The 16852-nt window shown below is 54.4% G+C and overlaps 2 protein-coding genes across 2 annotated transcripts; one reads left to right on the forward strand and one right to left on the reverse strand.

Moving 5' to 3' along the window:
- Positions 1 to 3457: 3457 nt before the first annotated feature.
- On the forward strand, positions 3458 to 8500 carry PPP1R15A (protein phosphatase 1 regulatory subunit 15A). Its single transcript, XM_079800098.1, has 3 exons — positions 3458 to 3708; positions 4994 to 6823; positions 7347 to 8500. Exons 1-3 carry the CDS (start codon positions 3649 to 3651, stop codon positions 7695 to 7697), a joined length of 2241 nt encoding a protein of 746 aa, XP_079656224.1. The 5' UTR covers positions 3458 to 3648; the 3' UTR covers positions 7698 to 8500.
- Positions 8501 to 8702: 202 nt separating this feature from the next.
- TULP2 (TUB like protein 2) lies at positions 8703 to 16843 on the reverse strand. Its single transcript, XM_079759816.1, has 13 exons — positions 16750 to 16843; positions 15910 to 15942; positions 15424 to 15475; positions 14869 to 14995; positions 14272 to 14538; positions 13666 to 13785; positions 12747 to 12850; positions 11607 to 11939; positions 10722 to 10834; positions 10096 to 10210; positions 9911 to 10009; positions 9501 to 9672; positions 8703 to 9236 (listed from the first exon to the last, which is right to left on the reverse strand). The coding sequence occupies exons 2-13, from the start codon at positions 15939 to 15941 to the stop codon at positions 9103 to 9105; spliced, it is 1668 nt and encodes a 555-aa protein (XP_079615942.1). The 5' UTR covers position 15942; positions 16750 to 16843; the 3' UTR covers positions 8703 to 9102.
- Positions 16844 to 16852: the final 9 nt, after the last annotated feature.

Consider the following 16852-nt stretch of genomic DNA (forward strand, 5'->3'; position numbering starts at 1 on the left):
TCCCAGTCCCCGCTGACCCCGCCCCTCTTGGCCTCCACACCACAGCCTGACCCCTGGCTCAGCTGCCCCCACAGCTGAGGGGAGGAGCTGGGCACCCCCTGGCTCCTGGGTCCCTGCTGGGCTGGGGCCTGGAGAGCCGGGGTCCCCTAAGGGCTGAGGCTGGTAGCCCTAAATGTTTGGAGACCCGGAGCTGAGCCTCAATGCCAGGCTCTCCCTGGGCTGGTTGGGGTCTGGAGCCTGAGATACTGGTGCCCAGAATGGAGATGGCTTGGCTCTGGGAAGGAAGGGCTAGTGGCTGTGGCTATTGCAGAGCCCTGGGTGTCTGGAAAGGTGTGCGCTAGGACTCGGGACTGCTGAGTTGTGAGTGGAGCCTGGGCCAGGAAGTGTGGCTCTGTGGGTGGGTCCAGGTCCTCCTGGGAGGAGGGAGTGGTCTTGAAGTCCTGGATTTTGGCTAAAGCAGGGTCAAGGTGACGGGTCAGATATCCACCTCAGATCCCGGTGAGAATTCTGCTCCAGGCTGAGACGGACCGTCCCCCTCAGGAGGGAGACATGGTTCCGGGCATATTTTGAGGAGCAAAATGATGGGCCAGGTAGGGGTGTTCCCGGGAAGGGGACCTGGCCCTGAGAGGGTCTGCCCAGGGCCGGCGGTGGTCGTGCATGGGTTTTTGACTTCCCGCAGGAAAAAATTCACAACAGGAATCCAGGTGAACTTTAGAGGATGTGTATTGAAGCTGGGGACAGGGAAACACGGTGGGGCTGGGGAAGTGAGCCGGGCTGGGCTGCTTTGGCTCACTAACAAGTCAGAGAAAGGGGGGTTTGGGGGACAGGGTCAGGGGGTTTGCCCGGGATGAGCTGCCACTGCCCACTGCTGCTCTGGTTGCAAACCTCATGGGGTCCCTTAGAGTTTAGGAGATGCAGGCCTGTGGGGGGAGAAATGGGGGGGGGGAGGCGAGGGGGTGCTCCTGGGAAGGAAAGCACTTGCTAGGACATTTGTTTTTGGGTTTTTTTTTTGTGTGTGTGTGTGTGTGTGTTCCCCTGGTACCTCCCCTAAAATCTCCACCTTTAAAACCCTGAGGACAGAGGACCCCGAGGCCTCTCCCTCCCAGGAGCACTCCTTTGCCTCCCCCACCCCCCCACCCCAGGTGTCAACTTTACCTTCCTTGCTCCTTCTTCTTCTTTTTTTTTTTTAAATATATTTTATTGAATTTTACAGAGAGGAAAGGGATAGAGAGTTAGAAACATCTATGAGAGAGAAGCATCGATCGGCTGCCTCCTGCACACTCCCTACTGGGGATGTGCCTGCAACCAAGGTACATGCCCTTGACCGGAATCGAACCTGGGACCCTTCAGTCCGCAGGCCGACGCTCTAACCACTGAGCCAAACCGGTCAGGGCCCTTCCTTGCTTCTAAGCTCCGAGGGCCCTCCCTTTACCTCTATAACTTGTTTCCTAAGCCTATTTCTTCTACGAATTACTTCTTCCACCTCCATGATGTTATAAAGAACTGTTATAGTTTGAGTTCTTGGCTCTGAATTCTTCCGTAGCCAGAACCCAAGAACCAAGGTCGCTGAACCCAAGTATGGTCTGACCCCAGACACATACCTGTGCCCTTCCCGCTGCCCCTAGTGGCACTAGTTGCTACAACGTGACATCACCCCAACATCTGTCAGAGGCGTCTTTGTTTAAATCAACATTTCATTCCACAAAACGCAATTTAGCCCCTAGGTCTTGTGGTGACCCTTCTGTGGAACCTCCTTCGTGTCACTCAGTTCACTGTTCCCAGCAACAATACTAAAAACCGGTCCATGAAGATTCGGTGTATTCCTCTTAACCAGAAGGCACCTCCTGTGACTGTTCAGACTGGAAAGCCTACACAGGACACATGTAAGCTCTAGCAAATTCACCCTGCTGCTAGTGGTAATTCCCCTTAACTCAGGAAGTGGTACTTGACCTTTAACATAAGTTTTGCTATGTATCATGAAAGATAAAGGGAAGGAAACTCAGTTTGCAGGTGGGGTTAAAAACTCTAACTGGAACAGATGAGCCAATGAAATGTTTACACCACAGACTGAGTGAACTGCCTGGTGCACAGGCCATGCTGATGAAAACAGGGTCGGTCAGAAACACATGCCGCTCTCCAAGCTGGCATTTCAACCACATGTTGGCTCTGGCAGCATCAGGACCTCTGTTCCGAGGAGTTTGAAAGGCTGGGTGTTTAGAGGAGGACTTAGGGGAGGATTTCAATAGAAGAGTCATCAGCTTTATGCTGATGAACCAAAATGAGACTTATTATCTTACTCTCATCTGTCCTTGGGTGTGGTTGACAAATGGCACTGGTTGGATTTCTGCCTGTCCCATTTACTCTTTTTTTTTCTTTTTAGTTTTTTAAAAATATATTTTATTGATTTTTTTACAGAGAGGAAGGGAGAGGGATAGAGAGTTAGAAACATCGATGAGAGAGAAACATTGATCAGCTGCCTCCTGCACACCCCCTACTGGGGATGTGCCTGCAACCAAGGTACATGCCCTTGACCGGAATCGAACCTGGAATCCTTGAGTCCGAAGGCCAACGCTCTATCCACTGAGCCAAACCGGTCAGGGCGCCATTTACTCTTTTAAGTGTCCTTGGTTTAGGGAAGATGGGATTTACTAGGTGGCTGCTATTTAAGTGCCTCAGTTTCCCTATTCTGCTTGTCCTGGCTTACTCGCCTCCCAGGAGGATTGGGCTGGGGGATTGGGACTGTGTCCCTAGGCCTGGAACTTTTGGCAGGAGACCCCCGCTACTATCAGGTTCATTCGATGCCACCCAACCAGGATTTCAGTTTGTGTAATCAGAGCTCTTGGATGATTTTGATGCGGGTGAAATCCAGGCATGGAGTCTTGTGCATAAAACCGGGAAGGGGTGTCCACCCACTGAATATTGGCTGAGTACCTACTATGTGCCAGGCACTGAGAAGAAAGCAGTGAGCAAAATAAAGGATCTGCCTTCAGGATGCTTACATTCTGGTTTTCATTTGCCATGAATCTACACTCTGCTGTGACCACCTTGGGCAGGCGACTCCATTCCCAAGCCTCAGTTTCTTCATCTGTGAAATAAAAACAATAATACTCTCCCATACCGGGGAGGAAGCCCACCGGATGCGAAGGTGGGGGACCCTAGACTGGGGCCTGCGGGTTAGATTGGGGTAAGAAGGCGTTTGCCCTAAACAGGGGAGTCAGAGCGCTCCCTTACGGCTAGAGCCGCCCATTACGCATTTGATTGACAGCTGGCTTGTTCCGGGGCGTGATCACGCTTAAAAGGCCGCGGTGACGTCACAAAGCCCGGAATCTCCGCGAGAATTCCAACCTTATTTCCCTTCCTGTTTCTCTGCTTTCCGTTTCGAAGCTCCGCCTCTTCTCAAACGTAAGCACGTCCGGTCGCGTAAGACTATAAAAGCCTCGCGGGCGGTGCGCACGCCATGGTACTTGGACCCCTTCCCAGCTCAGTTGTTGTTTTCGTGCGCCGCTCCGCGGGACCCTGCCACTCCTCGAGACCCCGCGCCCGTTTGTCGCGACCGCGCTTGCAGCGACCGGAGGAAGTTTGAGCACCGAGCCCGACGTCGCAGTGCGAGATGAAAGCGCTGGCCTCCCGAGCCGTCCGGAACCGCGAATGCTCGTGGCAGCCCCAGCCGGCGCTTTTGCCCCCGAGGTGACGCGCAGCCCGCAGCCGGTGAGTGAGGGGCGGGAACGCAAGGGTCTCGGTGGGCCGGGGGCGAGGGATCAGACTTTTGGTCGTTAATGAGGAGGGAGCTTGGCCCTCTGGGTAATGAGACAGGAATGTTCGGGGCCGGGGCTCCCGGGGCCGGAGGAAGAGGCCTGGGAGCCGGAATTCCTGTGTCTGGGGGGCGGCGGGGCGGGGACCGGCTCCAGGGCTCCGACGTAAGTAGAGGGATTGGGAGCGTGGAGTGCTGAGCCTGACCGAGGAGGGGTCTGGGAGCCAGACTCGAGTCCCCAGTGAGGAACCAAGGGGGTTGAGGAGGCCGGAATTTATTTATTTTTATTTATTTATTTATTTATTTATTTATTATTTATTTAATTTATTTTGCTTAAAACAAATTATCTCCCAGTTCTGGAGGCTAGAAGTCTGCAGTAAAGATGGCAGCAGGGCCACGCTCCCTCTGAAGGCCCCAAGATAATTCTTCCTTGCTTCTTATTTTCTGTTGTTTGTTGTCAATTCTTGGCATTCCTTGGCTCCTGGGGCACCACCCCAAGCTCTGCCTCCGTGGTCACATGGCCATCTTCCCTCTGTGTGTGCCTCTGTGCCTCTAGTGGCCTTCTTTTATTATTATTCTTAAATGTTTATGGTTAAGAGTATTACAGATGGGGGGTGGGGGAGTCGGGGTCAGAATTTTTTCTTTAAATATTTTCATTGATTTCAGAGAGGAAGGGAGAGGGAGAGATAGAAACATCAATGATGAGAATCATTGATCAACCGCCTCCTGCACGCCCCCCTCCTGGAGATTGAGCCCGAAATCCAGGCATGTGCCCTTGACCGGAATCAAACCAGGACCCTTCAGTCCGCAGGCTGACACTCTATCCACTGAGCCAAACCGGCTAGGGCGGGGTGGGAATTTTTGAGTCTCCAAGGGAGGCGGGTGTTGGGGGCCTGAATTGTCAATCCTCAGAAGGATGAGAGAACCAAAGACTAGGACTTTATCCCAAGGGGAACAAATAGAGGACCTGTGTTCTCCCTACTTGGGACTGGGACTTGTGGGTCTGAGGGAAAATGGGGGCTTGGACTTTAGGGTCTAAGGAAGGAGAGAATGGGGACCCCGACTCTTGGGTATTGAAAGGAAAGAGAGGCAGGAACCTTCGGACAGATGGGAGTGGCTGCTCATGGGAAAGGAATGTTGGCAGGGACTCTCATGTTGCTATCTGTGTTAGTGTTTCCTTGCTGACTCAAGGTCATCCCCCGATGCTGGTTTCTAAATGGCTTCTTCCTCCCCCTTCCCCAGCCCAGGCAGATGGCGCCAGGCCAGGTGCCCCAGCCGCTCCCCTGGAGGGATGCCCACCCCTTCTACCTCCTGTCCCCGCTGATGGGCCTTCTCAGCAGGGCCTGGAGCCGGCTGAGGGGCCCAGGACCGCTAAAGCCCTGGCTGGAGGAAGCAGTAACGAGTGCAGATCAGGGAGAAGCTTGCCTGGAGGAGGCGACTAAGGCTGCTTTGGCCACCCACTATGCCCCATGGGGCGGGCACCCTCAGTGGGAGCCTGGAGACAGTGGAAGAGCTATGGAGGATGGTGGCTTATCCTGGGGGGCCTGCCCTGACCTAAAGGCCAACAGTTCCCTTCTTGAAGCCTGGGAACTTTCAGATGATGATGATGATGAAGAATATGGTCGGGAAGAAGCCACCAGCATCCCTAAAGAGCAAGGAAGTGACTATATAAGTGGCCAGCCTGCTCCCAGGTTCCTCAGCCTTCTGAGAACCCTGCAGGACCCTCCTGTGGAAGAGGAAACTGAGGAAGGAGGAGTTGCTGAAGATAAAGTGATCACGTTCTTCTCTTCCCCTCCATCACACTGGGAGCGTTGTCCAGGGATGGAGGAGGAGGAGGAAGGAGAAGCTGTAAATAAAGTTCCCAGAACATCTACTTCCCCCTCATCTCCAGGATCCAAGCCCAGTGCTTGGGTGTGTGCTGCAGGGGAAGAAGAGGCTGGAGCTAAGGAGGCAGAAAGAACAGAGAAGAAAGAAACCGGGAAGACCTCCATTGCCTCTTCATCTGCAGACTCCCGCCCCAGCGCCTGGGAGTGTGATTCAGGAGAGGAATCTGAGGAGAAGGATGGAGAGGCTGAGAAAGAAGCTGACCCACAGCCACACTCCTCAGTTCTAAGCCACAGGCCCCTGCTCAGGACCTGGCATCATCAACCCAAAGAGGAGGAGGAGGAGGAGGAGGACAGTGCTTCAGGGGAAGCTGAGGGTCTGCCTACCATCCCCACCACAAGTGCTTTCACGAAGGCCTGGGTGTGTTGGCCAGAAGAGGACACAGAGGAGGAAGATGAGGACAGTGATTCAGGAGTAGCTGAGGAGGAGGGAGAAGCTGAGAGTCCCTCTTCCATTCCCCCCACAAGTACCTTCTTGAGGGCCTGGGTGTACCAACCAGGAGAGGACACAGAGGAGGAAGACAGTGATTCGGGAGAAGCAGAGGAAGAGGGAGAAGCCGAGAGTCCCTCTTCCATCCCACTCACAAGTACCTTCTTGAGGGCCTGGGTGTACCAACCAGGAGAAGACACAGAAGAGGAAGATGAGGACAGTGATTCAGGAGCAGCTGAGGAGGAGGGAGAAGCTGAGAGTCCCTCTTCCGTGCCACTCACAAATACCTTGAGGTCCTGGGTGTACCAACCAGGAGAAGACACAGAGGAGGAAGAGGAAGACAGTGATTCAGGAGCAGCTGAGGAGGAGGGAGAAGCTGAGAGTCCCTCTTCCATTCCCCCCACAAGTACCTTCTTGAGGGCCTGGGTGTACCAACCAGGAGAGGACACAGAGGAGGAAGATGAGGAGAATGAGGATGAGAAAGATGATTCAGAAACAGCTGGCTCGGGCCCAAGTTCTTCCCTTCAGGCCCAGAGTGCCCTCCTCAGGGACTGGACATACCCACCTGGAAAGGAGACAGAGGGAGTGGAGGCTGCTGAGGAAGCTGAGCCCTTCCGAGTGGCCATCTATCTCCCAGGAGAGAAGCCACCACCCCCCTGGCCTCTTCCTCGGCTGCCCCTCCGACTGCGAAGGCGGCTCAAGTCTGCAGGAACCCCCACCCAGCATCCGGACCCCGAGACTCCCCAAAAGGCCAGAAAGGTTGGTGCTGAGGGCTCTGATTCCCTTATTTTTTTAAGCTGGGGACAGTAAAACAAGGGCTTAGGATAGAAGAAACACGAGAGAGCCTAGGCAAGTCTTTGAGACAGGTTCAGGGGGTTAGCCCCGGACGAGCTGAAAGGCAGGGGCCTGCCCGGGAGGGAGAGCACCTGGGATTCTTGAGTGTTAGGGAGGAGGGAGCTGGGACTCGGGTCCTCTGTGTGTTACAGATGGTTGCATGTGAACTCCCCGGAGAGGGCTGTGCTCATTGTAATGCAATCCTTTGCAAGAGGCTGGGCTCCCCTGGGAACAGCTGTGGGACTTGTCAGCCAGAGAACCACCTCCGTCCTCAGTGAGTCACATGGAGCTCCGTTTTCAGTGAGTCAGATGGAGCATGTGGTGGCAGGCAGGTGACTAGTCAGATAGCAAGCATTTTTTGTGTAATTTTTGTCTGGTTCTCTCTTCCCTCTCCCACCTGTGACCGTGTGTATCCTGTGTCTGTATGTCTGTGCCCGTCTGTCTCCAGGTGCACTTCTCTGAGAAGGTCTCCATCCATTTCCTGATTGTCTGGGCTGGACCAGCCCAGGCTGCCCGAAGGGGCCCCTGGGAGCAGTTTGCCCGGGATCGAAGCCGCTTTGCCCGCCGAATTGCCCAGGCTCAGGAGAAACTGGGCCCCTGTCTCACCCCTGCAGCTCGGGCCAGGGCCTGGGCACGTCTCGGGAACCCTCCCTCTCCTCTGGCTGCCGTACCTGCCACGACCCAGACCTTGCCCACATCCTCTGTCCGGGCCACGCCTTTGAGCCATACTGGGGCCTCTCCCTCCCCACTTTATGTGTCGGTGTCTCCCGCCTTAGACCTCAGTGGGAGGCGTGGCTAGGATCCTGTGGTGTTTGTGTTATTCACTATTTATTTTTTTACCAGTTGGTTTAAGAAATAGTCTTTTGGTTTGTACTGAGCAATGTCACCTTGTGTATCTGAACTGACAGTATCTACCTCTCCTGCGTCCTGGAAGTAGTTGAGGGGAATAGGAAAGAGGCAGTGCCTTAATAGAGGATAAACTACATTTCCCATCATCCCTCAAATTTGCCTCTCCTCCTTCTGAGGCTTCTTTTGAGGTAAAGGCTGGTGAGTTTTGTAGTTTTTCTTTGGCTTCCACCTAAATTTTATTAGACTTGGGACAATTATCTCCCCAAAGGGGGCTGGGAGCTAGACTCACAGATCTCTAACCAAGGGTTAAGCTCCAGTTTTCTGAATCTCCCTGGAATATACAAACATCCTCCTACTGGCCTTTACATGGTGAATTCCTCAAGGTCTTTCAACTGCCCTAATTTAACATTTACAAGCCCTGTGTCCATTGCCTCAGTTTCCTTATCTGTGAAGCATGGTTAACAACCTCATATACCTTATGGGATTACCAAGGCCCCGAAGGAGTTCATGTTTAAAGTAATGCTTGTTGCCCAGCCAGATCAGTGGTTGAGTGTCGACCTATAAACCAGGAGGTCACTGTTCGATTCCCCATCAGGGCACATGCCCAGGTTGCAGGCTTGGTCCCCAGTGGAGGGCGTGCAGGAGGCAGCCTATCAATGATTCTCATCATTGATGTTTCCCTCTCCGTTCCTCTCTGAAATCAAAGATATTTTTAAGAAATAATAAAATAATGCTTGTCAATTAAGTGTGTTAGCGGGTATTGTGATTATTCTCCCTCACCCATGCATGTCTTCCATTACCCATCCAAGTGTATGTCTCCAGCTTAGAACATTCCTCTGACCTGGTGAGATCTGTCCAGCAGTTCAGACAAAGAGCACACTCCAGCCTCATACCCTCCCCCTCCTCCATTGGTTCCCCAGGCTCCTACCACACTAGCCTTTCATTTTCCCAAACAACCCAGTTCCTTTCCACCTTGTGATCTTTGCATGAACTCTGCCTCTTCTCTGATGTTCCCATTCCTGCCCCCTGGTGAATCAGCTAGTTCCTTGTGATTCTTCAGGTGTAGTGTGAAAACACTTTTTAGCGGTCCCTTGCTGTGACCCGGCTGACTTGTGCCTCCATGTGCTTTTCTCCTTCATAGCGGAGGAGCCGTTTGATTTTGTTGTTTAAAAGACCCGTCTCCCATGATGCACTGAGTGCCACCAGAGCAGGTGCTGCTCAGCAGCCCACTCCCTAGAATCCAGAACACGTCTAATAAGTGTCTGTTAGTAAGGGGGTGCAAAAGGAGGCACGCTGGAGCCGTTCTCCAAATGAGCAGGCACAGGAGCTGTGGAGAGGGTTATACTTTATTGGATTCACTCACACGCCAGTTTACCATCGAAACTGGACAAGCAGATAGCAAAGGCCTGAAGTGGGCAAAGCGGGAAGCAGAAGTCCATGGTGAACATGTCTGGGGCCACGCGGCCGAACTGAAGCACCAAGTAGTCGGCTGAGGAGGAAGTTAGAAACCTAGTCACACTTTCCCTGCCCGGGGCCCTAAGAGCTCAGAAAACTAAGAGGCTGTGCGGCGCCCTTACTTTGCCCGGAAACCCTTTGAGTGCCGTATAAACTACAGTTCCCAAGAGGCTTTGCAACAGCGTGGCGTGGGCCTTGCTGAGAGAAAACCTTAAGTGTTGATGGGAGTAGTAGTTCTTGTCCCTTGGTATCCCTGTTCCCTCCGCCCCCCACCCCAGCCCGGTTCCTAGGAGCTCACGGTTATCCGGATACACAATCTGGAAGTTCTTGACCGAGGCCTGAGTGACTCGACCATGAAAATTGAGCACGTAGGCGCCAGTGTCGTAGCTCCACGATGGGGCTTTGTTTTGCAGGAGGACCAGCCCCTGGTTGGCCCCCCGTTGGATCCGACTCATAAGGCAGTCCCGTTCCTAGAGGGCAAAGTAGGGGGCGTGGTTAACCTACCACAAACTAGTCTTTTTTTTTCTCTCCGGACACACAGTTTTTTGAGCCCCTAGCCTCCCCTCCCTGCGACACATAAATCTGACAAAATCCTCCGGGCTGACCATGTGACCTGCAACCATGGACCTCCTCCCTTAGGGCCTAGGGCCTGTAACCTAGCCCTCCCGCCCCTATCGACCCAGAGATTCTCAACCTCAGCCAACTCACATTTTGTGGCTGGACTCTGATTCTCTTGTTCTGGCCATCAACTCCTGGAATGATCACAGACATTTTCCGGGGCCCTCGGAATCCCAAGACGTTGGTCTCCTAGGGTATCATGCTCTAGTTGGCCTGGCTCTTTCTCCCTCCCCACCATTCTGCTCCATCCGCTCTCTAGTCTCCGGGATACTTACATAACACACAACGCCCAGCTCCTCCCTGATCCGACCAGCGTCTGGGATGAAATACGTTTTCTCAGGATTCACCCCACCGTCGAAAATGGTGAATTTGGTGCCCAAGACATTAGATCTGTTCCAGGAAGGCCGTGGCCAGAATAAAATAAGAATCGTTACCGTTATGCTGAACGTTAACTGCTTTCCCATGCCATCTTATCGATGCTTCCCATCAGTCCTCTACGGAAGACTCATTTCCGTGTATCCACAGCCCCACCCCTGTGACCCATGATTTTTCATTTCCTGCCTCGGCCCTTTAGAAACTCTCTTCCCTCTAATACCTGTTGGCTATTATTAGAGGGAACGCCTACTCAGGAACGTAGGAGTCCCAGCCCCTTGCCTTTCAAGAAGTCAAATGTCTTAAATGCCAGCCCGTGCTCCAAAACCTTCAGTTCCATTTCTAACCACCCCGGGGTGACAACCTGAAGAACTTCAGAGCCCACCAGTCCCTGAGAGAAAAGGTCCTAGAGCCGGTAGACCTTGGCGCTCTATGGCCTGTTGGGAAATGGGGTTCAGTTCTCCCCTTCTTCCCCAGGTGCCCTATCACCTGCCATCTGTTTCTCACACATGTCAGGGCTCTGCCTTACCTGACTTTGCCCACAAAGTTGTTCCCATCCCGAGACAGGTCTGTGGGGTCCAGGGAAATGACATAATTAGAGGTTGTGCTCATTTTCCTCTTGCGCCCAGCGAGCAGGAAGTGCTGTGGATGTGAGAACAGCCCATCAGATTCCATTTCGGGTACTGGGCTAGGGCTAGGGGTCCAAAGACAAGGAAACGTTATGTCCGTGGGGGGACAGAGGAAAGGGTAATGGGGCAATAAGCGTCCCAAGGCTTGCTGGGAGTTGCAGTTCCCGCTGAAGGAAGTCATCAAGCTGGGTCCTGAAGGGGAGCCACACGTCTTCGTGTCTCCCCTTCAGGCAGGCCTGACTCTGGACAATAGGAAAGAGCCTCACTTTGAACATGGCGACAGGTCTTTAGTGGGTGTTTCATCTTGGAAGAGGGGATCTGGCTCTGAGTAGGAAAAAAAGCCCCTTTCTGGGAGAGAGAGTGCCTTGAGAGGCAGCCACAAAGAGGGGCATGGCTAGGCTGAGAGGGGCGGGGCTTGACTCTGGCTAGGAAATCCACCAAGGGCGGGGCTTATCCCAGGATTGGGGGGGGTGGGGGGGCTTATAGCAGAGAAGGCTTCCTGAAGCCGCCAGGCTTGGACCTACAAAGATGGGTTGTGGAGGGGGTGCAAGGGTGAGGTTTTGGATCCCCCCACAGGGCGTGGCCTGAGTTTGAGGAAGCCGGGCCCATCTCCACCGTGGGCGGGCCTTGGCTGTGGGCGGGGCAGGGCCTTGGCCACCAGGGCTCTAAGGAGCTCAGTTCTGGGAAGCCTTTGGAGCTGGAGTTGACAGGTGACGAGCAAGGCCTGGATTCGCGAAAGCCACGCCCCTGAGAGGTGGGGGCTTGCCCCCGCAGCCAGACAGCACCTTCCGGCCGTGGCCATTGATCGACTCCAAGTAGAGATAGTAGAAAGGGAACAAGCCCTTGTCTACGCCACGCTTGTCGCGGCTGATGCAACACTGCATCGTGCAGCCGCGCGCCGCTGGCCGCAACACATATTCTTCCAGGTCCTCGCCGAGCCGAGAGCATGGGACGAGGACAGACGAGAGGGACGAGCTCCCCGCATGGCTGAAGCCCACGCCGCCCTCGCATTCCAGGGCCTCGGACATGTCGTCAGCAAACCCTGGGAAAGTCCTCACTGTCGTCTCCGATTCCTCTTTCTTTTCGTCCAGGTCTTCTCCCTGGCCCACAGGCCGAATTCAAGTTAGGTGCAGCCCAGGCCAGGCCACGCCCCCTCTCCCGCTAGTAAAACACTGATTGGCCATCCCAGCTCAGGGTTACACCCACTCTCGACCATGTGTTCTGCCTATTGGTCAAACTCCTCGGCCACTTGCTGATTGGTCGAGGATTCCACCCAGCCAAGCCCCACTGGCTTCCCTCTGCGGCCTTGCTCACTGCATCTACCGATGGGAGAACTCCTTTGCTCGGCCCATTCAGCTAAAACAGGTGCTGAGATTCGATCTAGATAACTTAATACGGCCCGGATCTATCCAACTGAAACTATTTTGTTGTTCTTAATCCTCACCGGAGGATATATATTTTTCCCGTTGATCTTTTTAGAGAAGGGAGGGAGGGAGAGAAGGGGGGAGAAGAAGAGAAACATCTATGCGAGAGACACACATCTACTGGTTGCTTCCTGCACGCACCCTGGCGGGACGGGGGATCAAACTTGCAACCCACGGTGCTCTGACCACTCAACACACTGGCCCGAGCCCAACTGAAACTATGTATCTCACGTTCCTCAATCCCAAAGTGAGTGCCAACTGGCCCTTCCCTATCGCTGGGTCACCCTCCCCCAAGCTCACAGCCTTTCGGGGGGGCTGGGTGTTGATGTGCTCACATCTCTTCAAATCCTAGTCTAGATGGTACATGGGGCACTCACAGAGCCTCTGGGAGCTCAGTCAGGACAGGTTCTACCCACCAGGAAAAGGGGCCTCTGATGGGGCTGCAGGATTTTAGCACCACCCTCCTCTGCCTCTATCTTGATGGGCTGCGCCACCTCTCACCCTGTTGGAGCCCGAGTCTCCACTTCCCCCATCATCATCCTTTCTAGGCGACTCCCATTCATCTCCACCATCCTGGGATTCGTTATCGTCCTCTGTACTGGACCCTAAGGGATGGAAGAAGCCGGAAGAAGACTGAGCTCGGGACACCTGGGAGCGTGCAGGAGGCAGCCAAGCAAGGATTCTCTCTCATTGGTGTTTCTATCTCCCTCTCCCTTCTTCTCTGAATCTATCTATCTATCTATCTATCTATCTATCTATCTATCTATCTATCTATCTTTTTTAAAGAATAAAAGGGAATGAAGTACTGATAATACCACAACGTAGATGAACCTTAAAAACATGTGAACATAGCCCTAGCCAGTTTGGCTCAGTATGTAGAGTGTCAGCCTGCAGACCCAAGGGTCCAGGGTTCGATTCCAGTCAAGGGCACATGGCCGGGTTGCAAGCTCAGTCCTCAGTAGGGGGCGTGCGGGAGGCAGCTGATCAATGATTCCCTCTCCTCATTGATATTTCTATCTCTCTCTTCCTCTCCCTTCCTCTCTGAAATCAATAACAATATATATATTTTTTAATGTGAACTGGAGAAGCCTGTCACCAAAGATCATATTCTGTTTATCTGAAACGTTGAGAATAGGCAAATCGGAGGAGCCAGAAAGCAGGTTAGTGGTTGCCTAGGGCTGGGAGAAAGCGGGGTGGTGGCTGGTAAGAGGTACAGGTTTCCTCTGGGGGTGGTGAAAATGCAGGAAAATTGATTGTGGCGATAGGTGTTCATCTCTGTAAATATACTAAAAACCCTGGAATTGTAAACTTTAAATGAGTGAACTGTATGGTATGTGAACTATATCTCAAAAAGGCTGTTACCAAAGGGGGGAGGATTTGCCACTTGGAGCAGAGGGCCTGAAGATGTCCCCCAAATTACCATATCGTCGGTGGGGTATCCAACCCCCCATGCGTCTTATCCTTGGGGGCCCTCTGAAAGGAGGGCGGAAGGCGGGAACATCCTCCACGAAGACCTCCTCCAGCTCCGGGTAGGACGTGTCTGGTAGGCAGGAGAGAGAAGGCACCTGGAGACTGGGATCCTAGGGGAGGGGAGGGCTGGAGACTCAGAGGACTGGGTGGTGGAGAAGGAGAAGGTTCAAGACCTGGACTTGAGCCCTAACCGGTTTGGCTCAGTGGATAGAGCATCAACCTGAGAAATGAAAGGTCCCAGGTTCGATTCCGGTCAAGGGCATGTACCTTGGTTGCGGGCACATCCCCCGTAGGAGGTGTGCAGGAGGCAGCTGATCGATGTTTCTAGCTCTCTATCCCTCTCCCTTCCTCTCTGTAAAAAATCAATAAAATATATATTTTTTTAAAAAGACGTGGATTTCAGGGCCCCTGGGCGGGGGGGTTGGGGGGGGGCGGGGAAGGGTGGAGGGGTCTGCACTCCAGGCTCATTTGGAGATCAAGGATTGAGGTTCCAGACGCCTGGGTTCTAGCGGGAGCGGAGTTCTAGAATATAGGCGGTCCAAGGGCTTGCGAGTACCTGCTTCTGTCGGGGATGCCAAGGGGCTGGGCTCGGGGCGGCCATCGCCACCACAGCTCATGATGCCCTGGGCGCTGTGGGTACCCGCGTGCAGATGTGCTTCTGGCACATTCTCCCGGAGGAAAGGGTTCCGGAGGCCTGGGAGACAGGGCAGAGGCCCCGAAACTGCGAAGATCTGCCTCCTCACTGGGCTCCCCGACACAGCCCCTGCTTGAATGACCACCCAAACCGCCGAGACCCATTCAGAACCCCACCTTCTTTCCAAGGCTCAGGCGAGGACAGCCCGACCCCTCAATGGTTGTGGCTCCTCGCGTAAACCACCCCAGCCGGGTTCTCAGTTACCCAGGTCCCCGGGCTTTGCCAATTTCAGCCCTGGTCCTGCTTTTCCAGGCCTCGCCCCCCAACTCTACCGGGACCCGCCCCCGCCCTCCCCAGACCCCGCCCCACGCCAAGCCCCGCCCCCTAGTGGCCTTGCAGGGGCTGCACCCGCGCTCTCCCTGGGTCCCCCCTGGCTGTGACTCGGGCTTTTCCGGGCTCCGCCGGGCTCCCACAGACCCCTCCCTCCTGGCCTGCGAGGGGGTGGGACCCTCTCCTCACCGCCGTTCCCCACGAGGCGCTCCGACCTCAGTCGCGGTCGGCAGGACCGCAGGGAGGCGTCAGGATTGGCCTGAACCATGAGAAAGTCTTGGCGTTTCCGCCGCTGCTTCTTCTCAAATAGCCGCCGCTGCGGGAGCGGGAAAGGGGTGTGTGGGGGCCAGGAGTCCTGCGGAAGACTCGGGTGAAAATGGGCCTGGGGAAGGGGAGCCCCGGGGGAGGGGAGCCCTGGGGGGAGGGGCGGCCTGCATACGTGGGAGAATTTTTTGGAATCCAAGCCCTCAGTCCCACGTCTCCTCCTTCCTCAGAACCAGGGGTCCTGGCACCTGGTCCCCTCCACCCTCAGAGCCCTTGTTCCTTAGAAGTTTTGGAGTCTCGTCCCCAAGGTCTACTTCTCTAGGATCCTGAATTCCTATTTTCTCATTTCCCAACTGCAGAACCTGAAGCTCAAGAGAGCCACGGGGGCCCAGCCAGCCCAGGGCTATCCCTGGGGATGGGGCTCCTGGGGAGCTATGAAGGGGGCCCGGGGGGGGGGGGTGAGGGTTCTTAGCACAGTACCTGCTGTTCCAGCTTCTGCAGCCTTATGGCAGCAAGCTCATCCCACAGGACCCTGAGAGAGAGGCAGCTTGTGACAAGAGTCAGCAAAGCAAGGCACCCTGGTTGCCCGAGAGCCCCTCCCAAGTCAGGATTCTGAGTACTTGTGAGGTCACAGGAGGGGTTGAATCTGAGCCTGTCCCTCAGTTCTAAAGCTCCTTCTCCCAGCACTGGTCGTCTGGAATCCCCGAGTCCGAGATCCCAGGGCCCACGGGTCTCAGAACTCAGGAGTCCAAGCCCCTCCCCTCTTGGACCCATTCGTCTTCATCCTAGGCTGCTCCCTTTAGGTAGGGCTCAGAAGTCCAGGCCCCCAGCCCCTCCCAACAAGGCTGATGGTGCTGAACCTGCAAAGGCGGTGATGAGGCCAGAGCTGAACGTGTGTGGGCATAATCAAACTCTGTCCCCCAGCACCCCTTTGTCCACTCCTGCCCACTCCGGTGCCTTACTCACTCTTTTTTCCACGTGTCATTCTCCTGAGACATTCTGGAGAAACAAGGAGAAGTCAGGACTCAGACCCCCACATCCCAATGGGCTCTGTTCCCCCCAACATCTGATCTTAAGCTCTACTTTTTACCCAGGAATCAGGAAGCCTGAATTCCAGCACCTACTCCTGTCCAGGGAAACAGAAGCCTTGTTCCAGTTTTTGGCACTATCAGGGCCCCAGGAGTCCAATTCTCTCCCCCCCAAATACCTCTCTCCTACAGCCAGGCATGGGGATTCAGAAATCTGGGCCCCAAACACCAGACCACCAGCACCCATCTATCCTCCCCCCGCGCCTGCAGAGGCTTTTCACATTCACACCTCAGTGCTCTGCCTCTCTGACCAATTTCTAAACATACCTAATTTTGGGGGGACCTGGGGGACCTAATCTCTGGGTCTCCGCGAAATAAAGCAGGGGAATAAAGAGGGCTCCGAGGGAGGATCTACCGGAATCCCCTTCCTCCAATTCCCTCGCGCTCAACTTCCAACAAAGCAATGACCCCTGGCTTCTGCCGCAGCCAGGCTACCCTGCTCAGGGGGTTCTAAATTGGAAGGGGGTGCGATTGTTCCTTAAAGGGACCGCAGAGAGGTCGCAGCGCAGTCTCGCTCTACACACCTCACTTACATAAGAAACTTATAAGGCGACCTGGACAATTGCTATTGATCTGTAACTTGCCGCCACTTCTGGGAGAGAACAACACATGGGAAAACTACAACTCCCATGAGGCAAAGGGGCCAAGATGGTGCGGAAGTTAAGTCATTTGACCCCTGCCTACAGGGAGTTGTAGTTCGCTTTGAAAGTCTCCGTACCGCTTTCGCCGAAGAGGCAGGAAATGTGTCGTCAAGAATTTGAGCTTCCGAGAAAGGAGGCAAGTCTTTCTTTCGAGAAAAGGCGAGCGACTTCGACAAGGGG

Source organism: Cnephaeus nilssonii, assembly GCF_951640355.1.
Source record: "Cnephaeus nilssonii genome assembly, chromosome: 20".
NCBI classification, from domain to species: domain Eukaryota; kingdom Metazoa; phylum Chordata; class Mammalia; order Chiroptera; family Vespertilionidae; genus Cnephaeus; species Cnephaeus nilssonii.